At 42.2% G+C, this 21,997-nt stretch overlaps 1 protein-coding gene across 1 annotated transcript in view; it reads left to right on the top strand.

Moving 5' to 3' along the window:
- The first annotated feature begins 1,017 nt into the window (after positions 1 to 1,017).
- Positions 1,018 to 21,997, top strand: part of GPC6 (glypican 6) — a 1,007,074-nt gene continuing 986,094 nt past the window's right edge. The window contains exon 1 of the mRNA XM_081130061.1: positions 1,018 to 1,760. Coding sequence (XP_080986187.1) covers positions 1,601 to 1,760 — 160 coding nt within the window. The 5' untranslated portion in view covers positions 1,018 to 1,600. The remainder of the gene's footprint in view (positions 1,761 to 21,997) is intronic.

Below are 21,997 nucleotides of genomic sequence, written 5' to 3'. Positions count from 1 at the left end.
ATAATATGCTGGTCTAATATGCATAGGGCCACACAGGTGAGTAGCCATTATCTTTTGTTGTTGTTTTTGTTTTGGATTTAGCTGTCTTAGTAGTTGCAGGAACTCTGGGTTTTAACAGACTTCTGCATAGCAGAATTCACTGTTCCTTAGCAGGGAGTCAACGGAAATGAGCCAATCCTGAGTTTTCACTTTTATCCCATTTCACAGAGCTTGAGTGAAGGACAGAAAGAAGGAAGTGAGTTGATTTTCCACTTGAGAATTCTGTTAACCTGAAACAAAAATATTAAGTCCAGTAGGTGAGATCATTTGGGGAGAGGGAAGGGAGATAGCACTCCTTTCCCCAGTATCTTCCTTCAGGCACCCCACTGGCCTCCGCTTTCTCTCATTTTCCCTTTGCTCCTGTGTTCTGGTCTTCCAGCTCCTCCACACACTGGAAACCTAAGCATCATGATTTCTGATCCAAGATTTGAAATATTTGACATTAAAATGGGGAAAAGTTTTGAGTCCAGAAACAAAAATTAAAAAATTAAAAACTACCGGTACCTGGTATGTGCACAAATTATCTGACCTTAGAAAATAAAGACAAACAAAAATTAGACAGTGAAACAGAGTGGTGAATGTGCCCGCCACTGAGGGGTTTCCCTATATGTTTATCTCAGCACAGGCTTTGTGTTTCAGTGGGTCATGAACGTAGTCAGAGCAACAAATGAAATTGCACTGTCCTTTACGTCCACGAAAATATAGTTTAATAACATGAGCTAGTGACTTCAAATACTGTTTTTCTAAATTGATTACTCATGCCATGAAAGGTAGCATTTCGGATCAGTATGAAGGATGCGATGGGAAGGAGAAAACAGGCTCGTTCCCCCCGCCCCCTTTTCTTCTCGTACCAAGTAGAGCCAGATCCAGTCCAGGTTTTCCCTCCGACTCCGCCTCTGAATTTCGGCTGTGGACTAAGTAGCACGTTTCCCTCTCTCCCCTCCTTTCTCCTTCCCTCTCGCCTCCAGGATTTCTCTCCCCCTATTTCTGGAGGACTCTCGCAGGCTCCCTCAGCGCGTGTGAAGCTGAGGTTTCCTCTGGACCCCGTACTCCCCAACACATACCTCCACGCAGCCCCGGCTCGGGAGCCCCGCGCTCGCCCCGACCCCGCGCGCACTCGCCCGCCCGTGCGCCTCCCTCCCGGGAGAGCCGGCGCGCGTCCCCTCCGCCGCCGCGCACCCCGGCGCGCCGAGCTCGCCGCGCTCTAGGATTCTGGGGCTCGGGACTCGGATCGCGGCTCCCAACCCTCATGGTGGTTTCTGAAACATTTCCTTCTCTCTCTCGTTGCGATCGCACCGTTTTCGATCTGGGGGGCTAGAGGAGCAAGGCGGCTGCTTTCCCAGCCAGCCGGGCTTGGCTTGCCATCCTCCATCTGGCTTATAAAAGTTTGCTGAGCGCGGTCCAGAGGGCTGCGCTGCTCGTCCCCTCGGCTGGCGGAAGGGGGTGACGCTGGGCAGCGGCGAGGAGCGCGCCGCCGGCTCTGGCGGGCTTTCGTCTAGAGGGGCAAGGTGAAGAGCGCCCGGGCCGTGGGGTTGACCGAGCTGGATTTGCATGTTGCACCATGCCTTCTTGGATCGGGGCTGTGATTCTTCCCCTCTCCGGGCTGCTGCTGTCCCTCCCGGCCGGGGCGGATGTGAAGGCGCGGAGCTGCGGCGAGGTCCGCCAGGCGTACGGTGCCAAGGGATTCAGCCTGGCGGACATCCCCTACCAGGAGATCGCAGGTAAGCGCGGGCGCGCGGCCCAGGCGGGCTGCAGCCCTCGGCGGCCACACGTCCCCCGGGCCGCCCGGTGCCCTCCTCCTTCCCCCTGTTGCTGAGTTGTTGCTGTTCACTTTCCGTCAGGGCTCCCCGGGCGCCGCGCCTCCCCGCCGGGCGGCGGAGGCTCCCTCGGCCGCTCCCGCGGGGTTAGGTGTGCGTCTCCGCCGCCTCATTGTGTGCACACGCGGGAGCGCCCTCCTTCCCTCCCTCTCTCCCTCCGCTCTCGCGCCCTTGCGCCCCCTTGCTCGGTGGCTCCCGCCGGGCGGGCCGGGGAGCCCGGGGCCCTCGGGGGTGGCCGCGGCGCGAGGGCAGAGCGCCGAGCGGGGTGCCCATCCCACGCCTCTCGCTCGGGCAAACTTGGAAAAACTGCGGCCGCAGTTTGCCCAGCGCCACAGTCTGAGTGGCGCCTTCTCCACTCCCGCCCTTGCGCCGGCGGGGGCGGTGGAGAGACGCGGAGGGCGCCCCTCGCCCCTCGCCCCTCGCCCCTCGCCCCTCGCCCCTCTCGCCGCGGTTCCTCGAGCAGAGCGCGCGGAGCTCGGGCTGGGGGCGGGCGAAGCCGCGGGGACCCCCACCGGGGCGCTCGGCCTCCCGACTCCCGCAGTTCCGGGCGGGTTTGGGGAGTTCACCGGCTCTGTTTCTGATTTGGGGCGTGATTTCCAGACTCGGTGCCTCAGCGCTTGCCCGGCTGCCGTTGGTCACTTGAGGCTGAGGGAAACCCCCAGCCGCCCGGCGCCGCTCTGGGTCCTGCGCGCGGCCTCGTACGCCGGCTCTTGGAAGCTGAGCCAACTTCGGCGGGTGGCTCAGCAGTGGGTGCGTCGCAGGGTCCCCGGACCCAGTGTCCCCTGCGTGCCGCGCCGCTAGGCTCGCTCCACCGGGAGCTCGAGAGCCCCCGCCCGCGCTCTCGGCGCCACTGCGTGGGTAGCACTTGGTCTCCAAGAACTTGCGCGGCAGCCCGGTGCCTGCTTTCCGGCTCTTACCTCCAACCGAGTCCCAGCTCCTCGGGGGCTCCGTGAATGAAACGTGTCGGGGAGAGAGAATCCCGGGGCCGCGAGCGGACCGCACCGGGGGCTGAGCGGGGCCGGAGCCGCCGCGGGGGCGCGGGCTGCGCGGACCCGCGGCTGGAGTCCCGAGTGACCTCAGAGGGTCGAGTCAAAAGGCCGAATTTCCACCAGCCTGCCTGTGTTTTGCCAAAGCACCGGTCGATGGATGAAGCGCCTTTTACCGATATCTTAAAAAGCAACAGTTTCGATACATAGTGGAATTGCTGTCTTACTGTGGTTGATCCACCAACTCTACAAGGGGGAGTTTTTACTTAACGCTGAAATAACACACTTGCATGGATTTGGGCGTTGAAAAAGAGCCCCCCCGTCTCGCTGACGGAGAGTATTACACCGAGAGCCCGCCCCAGCTCGGACCGGGCGCCGCCGGCCCCTGGCGAGTCCCCGGCGGGCCGTGGTGGTGAATTATAAGACGACTTTTCTATCCCGGGCACTTCTCCCTTTTCCAGGACTCCTTAATTTGCGAATCAGTGAATGGAGACCGGCTGCCCCTACCGCTCCTTAAGTTTCTCAACTCTCTTTTCCCTTTTGTCTACTGTTATTTCATTCTTTTTAATTAATTGATAAGGATCAGCTTTGCTCCCCCCTTCCCCCCCCCAATCCCCAAATCTCAGGGAATTCAACTTTTAAAAGGTGTGTAGTACGGATGACTTCTTTTAGGAACTTTTTCTCCTCTAATCTGGGCTTTTTCAAACTGTGTCTTTTAAACACACCTATTTCCCCAACATGATTTCAGATAAGATAACCGCCAAGAGGAAAACTGTGAAGTCTGTTTAAATCGCTTCAGCATTCTTTAGTGGATCAAGGGGTTTTCTGGAGGCTGCGGTTCACGCTTAGCAGGATGCGAAAGCTCCTTCATATCAAGGTGAAGCTTTCCAGTGAAAATCATTTCTTGCCGTAGTTATTTACTTTCTTGAGAACACTTGCAGAGGTTAAATAAATCCTTCAGTATATTTTTAACTACAGGTGTGTGGTTTCTTTTCTCCACCCTTTGGCAATTACGGTGCTTGCTAATAGCTCTGACTTTCTAAAATGAGTGTCACTTTCTAGGACTAAGGGTACTATTGACTTGAAATGATCCAGGTACAGGTCACAGTGGAATAAGTGAATTGTAAGATACTTGCATACTAAGGATATACTTTTTCTTTTTTTTCAAAATAAACTTTACTCACTGCTACCTATTGCTGTTGAACTTATCACTTAGGAACTATGTCCCTTGATTAAATGAACACACTCTTCCTCTCCTCCCTAGCTGCTGAAACAATTTACATTTAATTATCTAGTACATGGTGGTTATCCTTTCTTCAAACTCCTTTTCATTCTATGCCTTGTTTGGACTTCTAATGGTTTGCTTGAGAAATGGCATATGCCATTTGTTTGCTAGGGAACATGAATTTAAAGGACCTGCTATTCAGAATTTGGATTCATGAGATCTGTTTCTAATTGAAAGCTATTTGCAGGTAGCTTGCCAGGTAAAATAACTGGAAAGTAATAAGGACATTGCATTTCATCACAACATTATTAAAGTTTTACTCAGGACTCACAATTGTGAAAAAGTGCTGCCCTTTTCTATTCTAGGATAAAAGGGAGTTCTTCAAACTCAACAGATGAGGGACTGTGATGGGTAATATATATAAAGTTACACTCTCAGAGAGTACTTGGAGGGAGGAGGCTGTCAGGGGGCAGTTTGTACCATTAATCTTCACTCAGCCTTGATTTTAAAGCATCCCAGGCAGATCAGATAGACTATCTGTCCTTGTTTGAAAGACCTCCAAAGGGGCAGACTCTTGAGCCCCTCTCAGCAATCCATTCTAATACTTAGTAATTCTTGTGATATCAAAATGTTTCCAGATATCTAGCCAAAAGCCTTCACAGTATGTGTGCTTATTTTCTCTTGTTCTGTCTTCTGGGAAGATACTGAGCAGCGGATCATCAAGTTATTTGTGGGGACTATTATTCTGATCAAAGGTCAGTATGAAACATCCCAGCCTTTCTTTGAGCATCAGTAATATTATCTTATATTCCAACCTGACTCATCTTGATGGCTCTGAACTTCTAAAGGAACTCCACAGCTGAAAAGAGCATCCACTTAAAAGTCTGGGAAATTCAGGAAATGTTGTTTGAGCTTTCCTGTGCCACTATTTTATGCTTTGAGTGTTCTTGGAGTCATTTATTGTAATACTTTGTAGCTGACTAATGGTGACTTACTAGCCCACACACTCACTTTTTTCATTAATTATCAAAGGCAACTTTATTTAACAACCTTTTATATAGAAATTACTATGTACTCAGCAGCTATTTGAAAATATTACCTACTTTTAAAACATTGAACACTGCCTTATTAACTCCTTCTAATAACTTAGTAGGTACTATCATTATCTCCATTTTCTAGATGAAAAGACTGAGCAATAGAGAGACTTAAATAATTAAGTTGTCCAAGGATGACCCCATGAGAAAGTGAGGAGGCTAGAATTCAAATCCAGGCACTCGATTCCATAGATTTAACCATAGCCACTGCCATTCTGTATCTGTCTAATGAATGCACTGTAAAATCAGTTCTTTCCTAATCCAGTATTGTATACAGCTTGGTATTATCAGTCACCATATGTATTCCCTTACAGTTTATGCTGAATATTTTCTGTTTACTTGCAAAATCTGTAATTTTCAAAATCACCTTGACTTTGGATTTTGTGTTTTCAGGAATTGGCCACACTAGCACCACTAAATTGTCCATGAATTTTTGCATTTTCCCTGTCATTTTAGTTGTATAGATGTGGTTATATAAAAGGTGGAGACTAAAGAACTTGTGTGTTGTTGTTTTTTTCAATATATCAGGCCTATTGGAATATTGGGTTAGTTTCACAAACCTTACTATAGGAGGCTATCATGTGGGTAGATGGAGGAGGAAAATGCTTCTCCACAGATTAGGAAAAAAAGAAAAGTATAACTAACTCAGTATTATTTCTCTGTATTCACTTTGCCCCTTTTTCTGTCTCAGGTATTTTGGGAGTTGGATAGCCGCTGAATATTAAGAAAGTATTAAACAGAAATAGACTCGCAGACACAGAGGACAGACTGATGGTTGCCAGAGGGGAGGGAAGTTGGGGGCCTGGGTGGAAAAGGTGAGGGGATTGAGAAGTACAAAGTGGCAGTTACAAAATAGTCATGAGGATATAAAGTACAGCATAGGGAATATAGTCAATGATATGGTAAGAATTGTGTTCGGTGCCAGGTGGGTACTGGAAATATTGGGGAGAACACTTCGTAAAGCATGATTGCCTATTGTACACCAGAAACTAAAACAAAATAATATTGAATGTAAACTGTAATTGAAAAAATTTCAAAAAGAAAGCATTTCCCTCATTTCTTTAATAGCAGTTTATCTAAAAAAATCTAAAAAGCGTGGCCTGTGTGGTTCAGCAGTTGAGCATCGACCTATGATCCAGGAATTGCGAGTCTATTTCCTGTCAGGGCACATGCCTGGTCCAGGTTGATCCCCAGTAGGGGGCATGCAGGATGCAGCTGATCAAGGACTCTCATCACTGTTGTTTCTATCTCTCTCCCTCTTTCCCTCTCCCTTCCTCTCTCTGAAATCAATAAAGCTATATTAAAAAAAATAGAAAACACACAAAAAAACCCTAAAAATCTGTCTCAAAGTCTAAAGTTAAAAGATAACAGAACATCTTTTATACTCTGCCAGTTGATTAGAAACTTGTTTTGTTTTGTTTTGTTTTTGTTAATCTCACCCGAGGATGTTTTTTCCATTGTTTTTTAGAGAGAGTGGAAGGAAAGGAGGGAGAGAGAGAGAGAGAGAAACGTCAATGTCAATCAGTGTCAGAGAGACATCAACTGATTGCCTCCCTTATGTGACCTGACCTGGGGCCAGGGAAAGAACCTGCAACCAAGGTACGTGGCCTTGACTGGAAACCGAACCCGGGACCCTTTGGTGTGTGGGCCAGTGCTCTACCACTGAGCCATGCTAGCCAGGGCTTGGCTAGGAACTTTTTTAGTCCCTTATTGGTTTCAAATTTGAGAATACGTGATGCTTCACTTTACCTGGCCTTTGTTCAAGAGACCTTTTCTTTGGTGGGCTTCCTGGGGAACCTGCCCTCCCCCCCTCTGCTCCCCCAGCCAACCAACTTAATGCGTTTGCCATTAGTGCAAATATTCCTTTTCAGTTTGCATGCAGATATCACCTTAACATAAATGGAAAAACAGTGTTTGGTAACTTTTACAGACATGTTAAATATCCTAGTTGGGGATAAATTATTTAATTTCCATTTATCTGCCTGCTGCACTAACTTCTGATTTCTTTGCCCTCCATTTAGTTAGCTGATATCTTTAAAAATCATTCCAAAGAACAGTGTGAGGTATAAATAGGTTAACGGAACTTCAAAAAAATTTTTAATGATTTTTCAAGTCACTAGATTTCTAAAAGAATCACATTAATTCCAGGTATCAAAGCAATCTAAAACTTGGACTATTAGGAGTACCACTTGTTAAACTCTTGATTTGGGAATTAATTTTAGAATGATCCTTGGGAACAGAGTTATCTTAGCTGATTTAATTAGAGGATAATATGTCATCACTGAGAACGAGTTCATTTGAGTTGACTAACATACTTTTTTTTAACATAAAACTCACATCTTTAAATTGCACCACATTTTAATAGCTTGTGTATAGAAATGCAGGTCACTATCAAAAGTGATTAAAAATATATGGCATTCTGTTCTTTATAATATTATAGTATACACATTGCATCCTAATTTATGTAAGGGCGTGACCAGTGGTCTTTTATAATTATGGGTGAGTTTTATGAACACTTAAAAAATTCAAAATGATTAAGCCCTTTTAAACCAAAATGACCTACCATTCTGTCACTAGATTTGTATAGAAATATGAGTTTAGGTTAGACATTGTAGTAAAAGAATTGTTGATAAAGTAATTTTAATAGCTTAATCTCAGCTTATATTCAGGCTCACAAAAGTAACATTATAAGACTTTTCCCCCCCCTCCCTTAATTCTCATCTTTCAAAAGACCTTTAGCAAGGCCAGTAAGGTGACTTAGGGTTGTCTTGCCAATATAAACAGAATACTTAATAATTATTTAAACTTGGTGCTTATAGCCCTTTATAGACCAAATTCTTCTCTGTTAAATTCTTTAGCTAGCACACAATTTGACTTTAAATAGTGTCATAGATTTCTCCAGTAGTATTCATTTTTCAGTGATTTACATGATACTATTTGAAAGTGTAATTGACTCCCTGGGATGGCATATTTATAAATAAAGGGTTTCATAGTGGTAAGTCTTAGGTAAAAGTTTAAAATTTCTAATAAACCTGGATAGAAATATTTAAGAGTTTTTAATAAACCTGGATTAAAAATGCATCAGTTAGTAATAAAGAAAAATAGAAATTTGATTCCACATTTACACATTATTACACATATTACACAAGGTTCCTGATTATTTTTATAACCTATTCTCCATTTCCTTTAGGCATTTTTTTTTTTTTTTTTTTGCATTCATCCAATAAATATTTCTTGTTTACCTACTATGTGTAAGTCACTATGCCAGGTGCTGAATATAGGACCCCAGGGAACTTTAATACGAGAAGGGAAGCAGAAAATAAGGGTACCATTTACAATGAATGGCTGAGATAAGTGCACAGCACTGGGCTACCTGGCCCTGCAAAAATATTTAATAGGAACATCTGATCTCATCACAGGGTTATGGAAATGCTTCACTGAGGAAGAGCAATGTGAAGTCTGTAAGGGAAGGGGAGAGTGGAGGGTGCACACATTGTCTATATGATAAGGAGACCCTGAAAACATGAGAGAAATTCCAGAACCTGGGAGAAACAGCTAGTGAATGGGGAAAGGGGTGAGAGAAGCAGAGCCTGAGGACCAGGTTAATGATTTGTGTACATGATCCAAATATGACCCATGCATATTGACCCTATGTTTACCTTTTCACCATAGGCATGGACCCTTAGCTCTCTACCCTATGGATGCTAAACTAATATTTTTACACATCTAGTTGTTTTAAACACAGCCCAAAGAAGCATATTTTTAATCATTTAGAGCCTCCCTGTTTTGTATACTCCACAAAACTGCACCCAACATCTGCTAGCCATTTATAAGACAAACCTGGGGCCAGTATTAGACTCCAAGCCACTGCTGCCCTCCACACCCTAGGCTGAGCAACAGGGCCTAGATTCATAGTCTCCCTCTCCCTTCTACCTGGAGTTCCCTTAACCTCTTCCCCTTCCTGGTAACGGCCCCTCTGTTATCTCCGGAATGGCTCATGCTGTGACGGACATCCCCTCAAGGGCAGCCAGTCCAAGTTACACCCAAATAAAGCTCTTTGGGTCCTGCTGTCATCTCCTGATCCTATCTGTTTCCTCGATCAGCCCTGAAGACCCTAGAACTCATGACAATGACTTTGGCCTTCAGCTCAGAGCAGTAAGAAGCTGGTGAGGAACTGTTTTAGTCAGGATTGGACGCTGTTTTGAAATGTTACTCTGGTTGTTCTGTAGAGAACAGATCAGAAGGAATTCCCCTTCTTCCAACTGTTTTGTTCTGTTTGAGCCCCCCATGGGTTGGGTGGTGCCGACCCATATTGGTCCCTACTTATCCTGAATCAAATGCTAATCTCTTCCAGAAACACCCTCACACAACATACCGAGAAATAATATTTTACTAGCTATCTAGGCATTCCCTTAGGGCAATCAAATTGACACATAAAATGAACCACGACAGGAACCTTGAAGTATAGGTAACATTTGACAAAGGTACATCAAAGAAGAAGACATTTGTGGTGGGTTACATGTGTGAGCAAAGTAGTGTGTGTGGAGGATAGGGGTGCAGTACAGAAAGATGTCTATTAAGAACTGGTGAGAAATGGTATTGAATAGATAGAGTGGATTTTTGATGGGCCTTGAAAGTCCTGCCTTTTATACGGAAGGAAGTAGGTCATCATCCTAGGTTCTTGGCAGCGAAGTGACATGATGAAAGTTTTGTTTTGGATTGGTCAAGCACTGCAAACAGGGCGAAAAGAAGGCAGATCATGAAAGGCTTGGGGGAGAGAAAGAGGAAAGCAGGGGGCTGTTTTAGACACTAAAGCATGAGATGCTGACTGAGGGCTGGCAGGAAGATGAGAGGACAGGGTGAATGAGTTCATCAGAGAAGGAAGAGGCAACACTGAAAAGGAAAAAAATAAACCAACACTTTACTTTGCTACTTAGAAGTTTCAATAGAAAAGTTTAAAGAAGACAAGACAGTAAACTCTTGCCTGAAATAATTTGTGTCACTTAAGACACTTTTGGCAGCAGGTTACAGAAAATCCTGAATCAACTGGCTTACGTATCCCGGGAAAGCCATTATTTCACATGGGAAGTCCCAGCGCGGAGCAGTTCTAAGAGTGAGCAAGTGGGAAGTTAGCCGCACCATCAGGGTCCCAGATTCTCTTCACCTTTCATCCCTGAGACCCGCCTCCTACCAGGTCAGCTCCCTCACGGGATCAAGGTGCCTGCTGGAGTTCCAAGAACCAAAGCCTCATTATAAGGGCCAGAGGCACAAAAAGAGATGTGTGTCTCCACTGATGAGGCCGACACCCCTCAGAAGTGCCCCAGAATACTGACTCACCTTTCTCATTCCAGAGTTGCTTCCTGTGCAAGGAAATGGACCATGGCCGTTGACCTGGACCAGTCATAGTTACATCCTCCCCCAGAGGCTGCTGTCCCCCTTCTTCAAGTGTATGGCCACTGAATTGCCTAGTTAATATTCTTAATCTTCGTAAGAATCCCAAAGAATTGAGGGGTAATGGAACAATTGAGAGGAACCACTCACACTGTCTGAATTAATTAGGTATTTGGCATTCTTGCTTTTGTCCAGTGTTTCTCCACTCTGGCCAGTGGTGAACTTATAAATGTTTAACCTTTGGCTGTCAGGAGGCAGGGTGTGGGGAGACCTGATTTGTAGCCTTTGCCAATTTTTGTGGTATAAATTTTCCCACCATGACTGATTTTAAGCTAGTAACAATTTAACAACCAGCTCACAAAATTCCTGAAAATTTCACAATTGGTTCTTTCGAGTTGGAAAGAGCCAGGGCTATCCTGGAATCATGCGAGATGTTAAAAAAAAAAAAAAAAAAGCCTATACTTGGGCTCCATCTTCAGATATTCTTTAATTGGTCTGGGACTGGACACTCCTTTCTGTACCCCCCCCAGCCCTCTCCCCCTCCCTTCTCATCTTCCATATATATATTTTCCTAAGTAATTCCGATGTGCACCCAGGGAAGAGAACTAGTGATCTAAAGCCAAGCTTCATAGACTTCATCATGCATCAGAATCACTGGAGGGCTTGTTAAACACAAATGCCTGGGCCCCGCTCCCAGAGTTTCTGATTCAGTAGTTCTGGAGTAGGGCCTATAATTTCCATTCTGACCAGTTCCTAGGTGATGCTGATGCTGTCTGTCCAGACACCATCCTTTGAGTCTTTAGGGGCCACACTCTGGGTGCATTCAATGTAGTTTTAACTATAGCATAGGCCTTTGCCAGTAGACAGTCAAATCTGGGCAATGATCTTACGTTATTTTCTCACCTTGATCTTGGGTGAGAATCAATCTCCACCCATAAAGTGTTGTTACTCAAAATTAAACTCCTGATCTATCTCCTCAGCCTTCTTTCAAATGCTTACATTGGCCACTACGGGGGCGAAGAGAAAGATTGATTCGCTCAGTTCAATCCATAACTATCTATGCTTGGAACAAAAGGGGCCTAAGCCAGGTGCCAAGGGCACATCTGCAGGAGTAAGAGAGAGCCTCAACATTATTTTAAAGGGAAACTGGAAATCATTTTATGTTTCTTTCACTGTAAGATCGCTATTATTCTTTGCTAATATGGCAGGCTTTCTATGGTTACATAGGACTTATTATTTTTTGTCTTCTTTAGAAGATTTCTGGCTAAGAGTAATTCCATCCAAACCCCCCACCCCCTGAGCTGTTTTTTCTACGTTTGCCCAAGTGCAGATGTAATCATTTTTCCCCTGATCTTTAGACTCTTCTGCAATGTGACTGCGTTTACAGCTGGTCATTCATCATTTTATACTCATTTAATTAAAGATGTAGCATAATGCATTCTGGACATGCACAACTGTGATATGTAGGCTTTATTTACTAGTCTATTTGCACCTTATTTGAGTTCTTGGATTTCTTGAAAAGTTGGCTTTCTCTCTTTGTGCCCCCAGGATAGCTGAGATTAGCAGGGGCCAGTACTCCTCAGCTGAATTTCAGGGATCAAGAGGTATTTCCTCTTACAGTTGGCTGTGAGGTTGACACAACTATTCTTTTTTTGCAAAGAAAGCACTTTGAACTCTTCCAAAAAGGATGAATAATTTTCAATTGTTATTTTCTTAATGGGTCAGAATAGCTCAGAGTCAATAGCAATTGTTAAAGGAACTTGAAATAAGCCACCATGATTTTACATATTGTGGATATTTTTAAATGGGAGGCCTTAATTTTTCACTGAAAAAGTAAAATATATATATATATATTTCTTTAGCTGTTTATTTTTACTATTTATTTTAAATCCCAACAATTGGGAGCTTTTAAAACTTAAAAAACGGTAAAATTTAAAATAGCTAATTTCTTTTTTCACAGCAAAAGGTTTAACAACTGTTTTCGAAGAGTTTAAATGATCTTTGACATATGAGGGCTCTAGTTTGAAAATAAGAATTTGTAATTCTGAATGAAGTATTCATAATCTGGAAATGCAGGATTCCTGAGCAATCCTACTTGATCTATTACAGTTTCTTTTCCAGTTGTATGTTTGTGTCATACCAAAGGAACCTAGTTTACTGTTACTTTTACATTATCAAGTGCTAATGTGTGAAAAACTTTTATTGTGCTTTTACTACTCATTTGGTTAAGTGGTATCTTATTCAATATTCTTTCACAGAGTTGGGGGTATTCAGACACCAGGAGGTCAAGTACTATGTTAAAAGCTTAGGCCAATCTTTTTATATGACTGCAATAAAGAATATATTCATTTTACTTATATTACCACATGGCTCCCATAAAAGGTCAGTTTCAATTGAATATAAAATAGGTTGCAAATGGCAAATCTTATGTCATCAACAACAAAATTATTATATGTAATTGCTTTTCAATTGCCACCTTCCCCTCTTTAAAAAAAAGTAACATGGAGAGTTCTTAAAATCATAGCTCTTCGTGATGTGTTTTGTACAATAGACATGAAATTGTATAAACTCAACAATTTTAGTCAAGAAAATATGTATAGGGTAAACCACTTAAATTCCAGTTAACACAACAAGCTAGGTGTTTAAGTTAGTTATTCACAGCAAAATCATGAAATTATACTTTTTCATTTTGTAGTTATCTTAATTTAAGAAGTTAACTTTGAATCAATTTCTCAGCCTAGGTTATTGATGTAAAGATAAATAATTTAATATTGTAAGGAGTTACATGCATAAACATAATCCAGTTGCTATGATTTAGGAGTGGCAATTTGTTCTTATCCAGAACATCCTTAGTAAATTATACAAAGGTTTTCAGTTTAACAAAAGGTTCACTATATGTAGAAGTATAGGGTAGAGTAATCGGAATTCTGTGTTGTAACCAAGGTTGCATTTTATAACCGGAATAACCATTTCCTATAACTGAAAAAAAACCTATAATACATTTTAAAATGAATTTTAACCTTTATAACCATTAGTTTATACAGTACAACCCTTGACAAAACCATCGTTATTCCTCTGAAATATTTATTTTCAAAAGTATCACCTTGTATTTGAAAAAAATTTAAAAATGCTCTGCTTTGAAGGCTTTGAAACAGTATTATTTTGGAAAAAATGAGCCTGCCTCACAATTACTATAATCAGGAAAAATAGAAAGATGGAATAAAAATAAGCAAAAACAGACATCTCCTAAAGCTATCTTCATTCGGGGTGACAATTCTGATTTTAACCTAATTAAGCCCTGGAGAGAATCGTTGTCCCAAGAGATAAGCCTGAAGGTTCCTGGAAGCCCCTCCCAGGCCTGCTCATTCCCTCCCAGGCACTGCCTGGAGCTGCTGGCCTGGCCTTGTGGAAGGTGCCATGGATGCCCAGAAGGAGGCTCTGCTGTGCAGCGCCAGCCGGTAGGTGTACCACCTTTAGCCACATTTCAGCCTGGTTACTGTGGAATTGATTTTCACGGCTCATGACAGAAGCTGTTTTCAGCCCTTGAAAAGGAAGTGGCTGGGGCTGATACTCCTAACACAAACAGCAAATTGCTCCGTGGCTTTCATAGCATTCGAGGTCTGTTACCTTAAGGTTCTAATGGCCTTTTAACAGTGTTTCCAGCTGAGCAGCAGATGTAAAGGATACTGAACATTGAAAGCACTGTTCTTTTTTTCCCTTCCCTGAAAGAATCATTTTTTACAGACATTGTACTAACACCATATCCTAGGACCTATTCAGTGGCATGTGAGATTCAAAAAACTGAACCAAATCTCAGGTAAATATTAAGTACTGTCAGTACCATAAACCTGCCACTTTACTGGGCTGTGTGTCCCGTATTGCAGCCCATCAGGAACCGGGATTATGTCGCCATTAGTAGTGGCCCCATTTGGTAATATTTCACCAGGGAGAAAAGTAATTAATGGAACCTCATAAAGCCTCTAAAACATCTTATACTTTAAGTGAATTCATTTTAATCCTAAAATTTGCAGTATATTTCTGACACCACTACCTTCAGCTTCTAGAATTATATCCAGTCTACTTTTGGTTTCCCTTTCTGTTGCTCTGAGTATTAGTTTTGACCTTCTGTTGGTCAGGGTGTGAAATGCTTTCCAAGTAGGCAGCGATGCTCTCCCAAGTACGTGAGCCTAAAGGCCTTTAAGCTAAGCTTTTGTCTGTTGAAGAAGGTTTGGTATTTCAGCCTTGCGGACTTCTGGGGAAAAAGTGAAACATAACCAAAGACTACTTGTCGAATTGGATGTTTTTAAAAAAATTAGAGAAACAGTGTGTCTTTTGATTTCACTTAGGTTCCAGCAGTGCCTCATATGTCAAGTTTCCAGCGGTAACTAGACGAGGTAAGAGAAAAACAGCCCTACGGATGAGTCATCATTCCTCACTCCGGGAACTCGCCTCTTTTACAAGCTTTTGGAAGGACCTTTAGGAAGTATGTGAACTGCCACCATTTTTATTTGCTCATATTGAAAATATGAGCAAATTGCAGCTTCGATGTGAAAAAGCATGCAATTTCCTCTCCTTTTCCTCGCCTCTCTGTTCTTCACTCACATAACCTATCTGGTTTGGGGTAACAAGAAAAAAGAATAGTGTGACTGAGTTTAAAATTCAGTGCTATCAGTTGAACTCCTGTAGGTAACAGTGAAACGTGGGGTACTTGCTCTGGTGTTGTAGTGAAGCGGAGACTGGCTTTGACTCTTGGCTCTACCACTTAGCCTGTTTTGCACCTCTCTGTGCCTCAGTTTTTTGGTTTTTGTTTAAATTTGCAAACGAGGATAAGAACAGGCTTGGCTTCTCATTATTGTGATTGTATTAAATGAATCAACCTTTATAAAGCTCTTAGAATAGTGCCTGGCATGTAATAAAGGCTATGTACTTTATTGTTAAATATAAATAACAAATCAGTCTCTTGATGGGGAGTGACAAGGGAGTGACTTTATAGGGAAAGGGGAAAAGTGAGTTTCCTTGGGTCCCTCCCATCTCCAGAGCCATGCTGGCCCACATGGCTGGTGTGCTTTGTGATCCAATCTTGTGCAACTTGGGAAGGACCTGGTGGACCCCTTTTCTGGAGACATTGGTCTTTCTGGCTCCGGAGGCCTTCTGAATCCCTGGCTAATCCTTCACCTGTCCTCTGGCCCACCTGTCACCTTGATCGCTTGTTATGGTGGGACCATGGCAAGCTGCTTTCTGATACTCCTCAGGATGGCTCCCTAGAGCCAGACCTGTGCCCTCCAGTTATGGGCGTAGCCCTTCCTCTGAGCACTCTTTACCTCCAAGTTTACTCTAAGGTCTTTGCCGTTAGCCCACCAGGCAATCTCTTCACAGAGTCCTAAACAGATTCCTAAATCCCTCTTCTCCTTGGCTTTTCTGTATTGATGTAAAGCTCAGAGAGGAGAAACTGGGAAACTTGAGGAACCATGACCTTCCCTTCACTTCCCTTCTTCTCAGTGACACTTGGGGCAGAGATGAGGTCTGCTACCTTTTTTCCTTCTGGCTGGACCTCAAGCCCTTCAAGCCAGGACTGGAGACTTTTGTCTCCTAAAGAGGTCAGGTAACACCTGACACCCATGCCCTTGGAGGTGGAAACCTGTGAGAAACCAATGAATTAAGGAGCAGAGAAAATGGAATCAGTTAAGTATTTGTAAAATATTATCCCTGTTATATGAGCAATATGAAAACCTCTGAAGAATTTTTCAAACATCAAGTGAACTGGGAATAATACGAATTCTTTGTTTTTATGGGAATCTTTGGGCTTCTTGGCAGATGGTATTGTATAGAAGCAAAGGAACTTAATTCCTTTTTATGTGCTTAATAATTGGTTATTTTCAAGTTTTCTTACCTCTTTGAACGCTGATTTTCTTATATAAAAAAAGGGCAATAACATAGCCTGGCTCATGATATTTTTTGTGTGAGGATTAAATGGCATAATGCACGTAAACAGCCTGACAGAGAGAAGTCTCCAGTAAATGTTATTTCCTTTTTCCCCCATTTCCTCCTGATACATGTATCATGATGAGAAATCTTCCTACTTTTTATTCAGAAGAGGAGGGAAACTAGTAGGCTATAATCTCCTCTCTAAGGTTTAGTCATTTTTAATTTCCTTTTATGATAAGCTTCTAAGAAAGAAGCTCTAATAGGACATTAAAAGTTGATCTTGAAATGCTGTTAAATGTCAAACAGCAAATCTTTTAAACAACATTTACTTTCTCTTCTTTTTGCTCTTCTTGGCAGTGGCTCTGAAACTTCTCTTTCATGTCACTCACACAAGTTAGGTTCTGTTGTACCGACTGTCAGCAGGATGATATATCTGACAAATTGCTTTGGTTATTTAAATTTGCATAAGCCAGTACTTCTCAAACTTGAATATGCATTGGAATCACCCAGAAAACGTGTTCAGATGTGGGTCCCACTCTGTGCATTTCTGATTTCGTAGATCTGAGACAGGCCAGTGCTCAGATGATGCTGATGGTCCCTAGACCACACTTTGAGAACCACGCTTAAAGTTCAAGCCTGAGACTGTCAGTGGCTTGAGAATAAATATCAACCTTGGTTTGACATTCAAGGACACAAACCATCTAACTTGCTTCCAAAGGCCTTCTTCAGCGAACTTCTGTCTGATAAAACCTTTTCAACTAAACTTTTTTCTTTTCTTTTTTTTTAAATTAATTTTTATTTATTGATTTGAGAGAGAAAGAGGAAAGAGAGGGAGAAAGAGAGAGCGAGTGAGACATCGATTTGATGTGTCACTTAGTTATGGGTTCCTTGGTTGATTCTTATATGTGCCCTGACTGGGACCCCTAAACCTTGGCGTATCCAGGTGACACTCTAACCAACTGAGCTACCCAGGCAGAGCCTGAACTTTTCTTTCTGTGTCTCCTTTCATTTGCTAACACTCATGACAATGCTTGGTCTGTCCTTCCCACTTTTCTCCACCAGGTAAAATCCAATTTGGCTCAACTCTTCATTCATTAACTTGTCCTAGGCTGCCTAGTCCCTATTTTCTCCTTCTTTGCCAAGATTTTTCTATTCATTTCATAATTAATCAAATTCCACCTCCTCATGACTCTTACTTAGACTGTCTGAGTCACTTAAAATAAGTCCCTTCATTTTTGTTTCCCAAATTTGCCTCTGTAATGGCTGAGGGCACTTTAATACATATTTGTTCTCCAAAGCACACTGCTTGCACCTACTAGGAACTTAATAAATAATCTACTCCTTGACTGGAGATGTAAAGAGACTATTTTTTTGTACAGGCATTCCAGACAACTTTAACTAAGATCTAAACAAATAGTGTCATTTAAGGACACCCTTATATTTTCTTTGAAAGACTGCAGCTGATAAGTTATATTAGTTTAAGCCAGTGGAAATCAATTTGTGAAAGTACAGACCAGCAGAGTTTGTTGTGTGGAACATGCATTTTGTTGCTTTCATTTTATTTTAAAGCATAATGTTTCATCCAATGTAGTGCCTCCTATATATAACTATATGTGTATCAAAATGCTTTTTCAAAATGTGGCATATTTTAGCTATTACAGACAGAAATTTTCAAATACCTGAAAAGTTTAGAGAAGTTAAATGTAAAGAGTACTTTAAATTGCAGTGACATTTCCTTGGATATACATTGACAGAGAGCAAAGTTAGTTTACAAAGTCAGGCCTAGGGATAAAGCAATTAAATTGTACCACCTTTTGCATGATCCCTTTATGATGGAGGCTTTGAATAATAAATTCTGCCACTGGAATGTTTATAGGAACCACTTGTAATTTTGTGAATTCCATTTGAAGCTGTTGCCTACCTTGGTTCTGTTAAGTGACATCAGTTAAAGTCAGTAAAATTTATTTTTAATTACTTGGTTAAAGAATGGCACCCATAGTTTCCCTGCCCTGGAGGTACTCACAGAGTAATGAGATGGCTAATTTCAATACAGTGTGAGGAATGGAGTGATAGAGGCACTGGGAGCCTGGAGGAAAGCAGGTGAAGGTTGGAGGGCAGATAAAGGAAGCCCTTTGGAAGGGGAGGGGAAGAAGTGAGGGCTCTCCACTAGAATAATGTATTTCATATATAGTATTAATTGTTCTTTCCTTGAAATGGATGAACCCTAATTCTATAGTAAGTAGGGAAGGTTAGAGTCTTCCGTTAAGTAGAAGATCATGGCCTGTGAACTCCCTAATAAGTGGACGACTCTGGCTTTGAAAACTGCACCCTTTGATCTTTGTTTGGGCAAACAGAACATGCGTCTGTCCTTAGGAATTTGTATTTAACCCTAAATTATTTTAGCTCCCGTATTTTAATAACATTTCTGATGAAATGGTAGGAACGTAACCCCATTTATCACATGACAATTTCTGCTTAAAGATGTAGTTTTAAATGGCGATAATTCTGCCATTTCGTGTACAAACATTCTTTTAGGGACATTAGTATAGGATTGTTCTGTGTATTTTAAAAATTTGTACACATACCCTATTAAAGTGGGTATGATATGTGTGAATAGACATGTCAATATTCTGATGAAGATAACACTAACAGTGTGGCGATTTTTCTTTTTCTTTTTTTACCATTGGTGGCTAAAAAGAACAATGCTTGCTGCGAATCCCTTTTACTAACTTTCTTACAGAGATGGTGCAGTAAGTGGTTCCAGCTGGAGAAAAGGTGAAACCAAGTTAGCTCTTTTGTGCCCTCCGTCATCTGACTCGCTTTATTTTTTAGTTAGCTTCTCTGTTTTCTATCACGTTTGAAACTGTGAACATTTAAACTGTTGTGCTCTTGCACAGTGTGCATATGAAGATGTTTTAAACAGGTTTGAAATTACAAAAAACATAGAGGATGCCCAGATGACAACAAGCAGAAAAATTCCTTCTTTAAATAAAAACCTCCATTCTCATTTGTAAAGCAAAACGTTCTCTCTTGAAAGTAACAGCTGCAAAAAAAAAGTGGGAAGGCAGAACACACTAATCTAAGTTGTAAAATATGTTTTGGTAGCTCAACAGAGATTTAGCTGTTTCTGAGAAAAAAAAATCTAAATCTAGTTTTAAAATGAAGGTTTTTAAAAGCATGGCACAAGAGAGCCTTATTTATGGAGCTGGTGAGCAGCCAGGATGTGGCCATTGGCTGCTCTGCCTGGTTAGCTCTGCCTGCACCGGGCAGCATTCCCCTGCAGCCCAGGAGTCAGATGTATTAGCAAACAAACACCTGTCTTTTCAGAATGCCATAGTTGATGAAATAAGAGAATTCCAGAAATAGTTTTAATACAAAAGCAGTCGTTACCCCGGGTTTTGTTTTAATTGAAGTTGATTTGTACAAGTTCATATTTCTAAAAACAAGACTGAAAGTTTGTTTTTCACCCCACATGGAGTGGAAGCTCTGAGCTTGTGTGTTTCTTTAGGTGTTATACATATTGATTCTTAGGATACACTGCATTTTTCCTAGTGGAATAGTTTTAGCTCTGAAGGTGCAGTTTTTTGTTTTTTAAGTGTATCTTTATTGATTTCAGAGAGAGGAAGGGAGAAGGAGAAAGAGATAGAAACATCGTTGATGAGAGAGTTGTCATTGATCGGCTGCCTCCTGCATGCCCCCAACTAGGGATTGAGCCCGCAACCGGGGCATGTGCCCTGACTGGGAATCGAACCCTGATTGCCTGGATCTTAGGTCGGTGCTCAACCGCTGAGCCACTCCTGGCTGGGCTGAAGGTGCTGTTGTCTAAATTATACGCCTGATCTCTAATGGAAGATATACCACTCCATCAGAAGCCTTCACTAGGAAGTCTTAGGAACCTGTTTCTTGGGCAGTGGACCAGTTTTCTAACCTGGAAAATAAAAGCTGGGTACATAGCATATATTTTTTGAAGTTGAGGAACATGGTATGAGTGTGGGTTTGGACGTGTGTGAACTCTTTACTCAACACAATAAATAACATGAAAGTTTTGTTAAGGACTAATACTGAGCCTGATTTGCTAAAGTACTCATTTCAACCTTGATAGACATACCAATTTAGAGTTCTAATCACTAAAGGAAATTCCTCTTTTTCATTTGGAAAAGTGGGGCAGACACTAAGGTCCTTTCCTACAGACAAGCAATTTGAAGGAATACTTATACCTTTCTCTTCTTGCAATATTTTATTCAAACACATTGGAACGGTAATCATTTTCTAACTTTTATTATAAATATAAAGTATAAATATATGATATATTTGATTAGTCTCCCATTAATCTGTAAGCTAGAAGACAGGGCCATGTCTGATTTATCCTGTGTAGCCCTTAGAGCCTGGCACACATACGGCCTTCAATACACATATATTGAATGTACCAAATGATGACAATGACTTGGGCTTTCATTTGATTCCTAGAAAACAACCTCTGTGTAGATGTTGACCAACTCATGTGTATTCTCTTTCATGAAAGGCATTCTGTATACTCCTGGACATATGCTAATATCCAGCCATTATATTGTCACTCTCATTTCTACAGATTTTTAATGAACACAAGTGACGTCAGAGTACCTGGCTCTCACTGAGTTTACACTTTAGGAGGGCACATGGTACAAGGTGCCGTGTAAGTTATTTCCTATTGAGACTGATGCTGATATATTTCTCTACCATGTAAACTACTAATCTAGAGAGTAAAATTTATATTTACAGCTGGTCTAGCTAAACATCATACTCTATTTTTCCCACCCAAATTTTTAGAGAGATAGACCATCTTTGCATTTGTACCTTTGGATCTGAAGAAAAAAAAAAACCCGCAATATTATAGAACCATATTTTTAAAATTGACTTTATTGGGGTGACATTGGTTCGCAAAACCATGTAAGTTTCAAGTGTACAACTCAATAAAACATCATCTGCATACTGCATCGTGCGCCCGTCACCCCAAGCAGTCTCTTCTTGTCCCCATTTCCTCCACCTTTGCCCACCTCCGCCTAGCCCCCACCCCCCTTTCCCTCTAGCCATCGGTACATTGTTGTCTGTGTCTGTGTGTTATGCATATATGTTCTTTGGTTAATCTCTTCATGTTCTTTCATCCAATCCCCCAATCCACCTCCCTTATGACAGTTGTCAGTCTTTTCCATGTATTTTTGCCTCTGTTTCTGGGTAAAGGACCTGAATAGACACTTCTCCAAAGAGGACATACAGATGACCAATGGACATATAAAAAATGCTCAATGTCACTAATCATCAGATAGATGAAAATTAAAACCACAATGAGACATCAGCTCACACCTGCTAGAGTGGCTGCCATCAACAAATCAACAGACAGTGAGTGCTGGCCAGGATGTGGAGAAAGGGGAGCCCTAGTCCCCTGTTGGTTGGAATGCAGACTGGGGCAGCCACTGTGGAAAACAGTAAGGAGTTTTCTCAAAAAATTAAAAATGGAGCTGCCTTTTGACCCAGTGATCCCAC

Source organism: Miniopterus schreibersii (genome assembly GCF_964146895.1).
Source record: "Miniopterus schreibersii genome assembly, chromosome: 2".
Taxonomy (NCBI): Eukaryota; Metazoa; Chordata; class Mammalia; order Chiroptera; family Miniopteridae; genus Miniopterus; species Miniopterus schreibersii.
The sequence above is the reverse complement of the archived record's forward strand: the minus strand, read 5'-3'. Positions and strand labels throughout refer to the sequence as shown.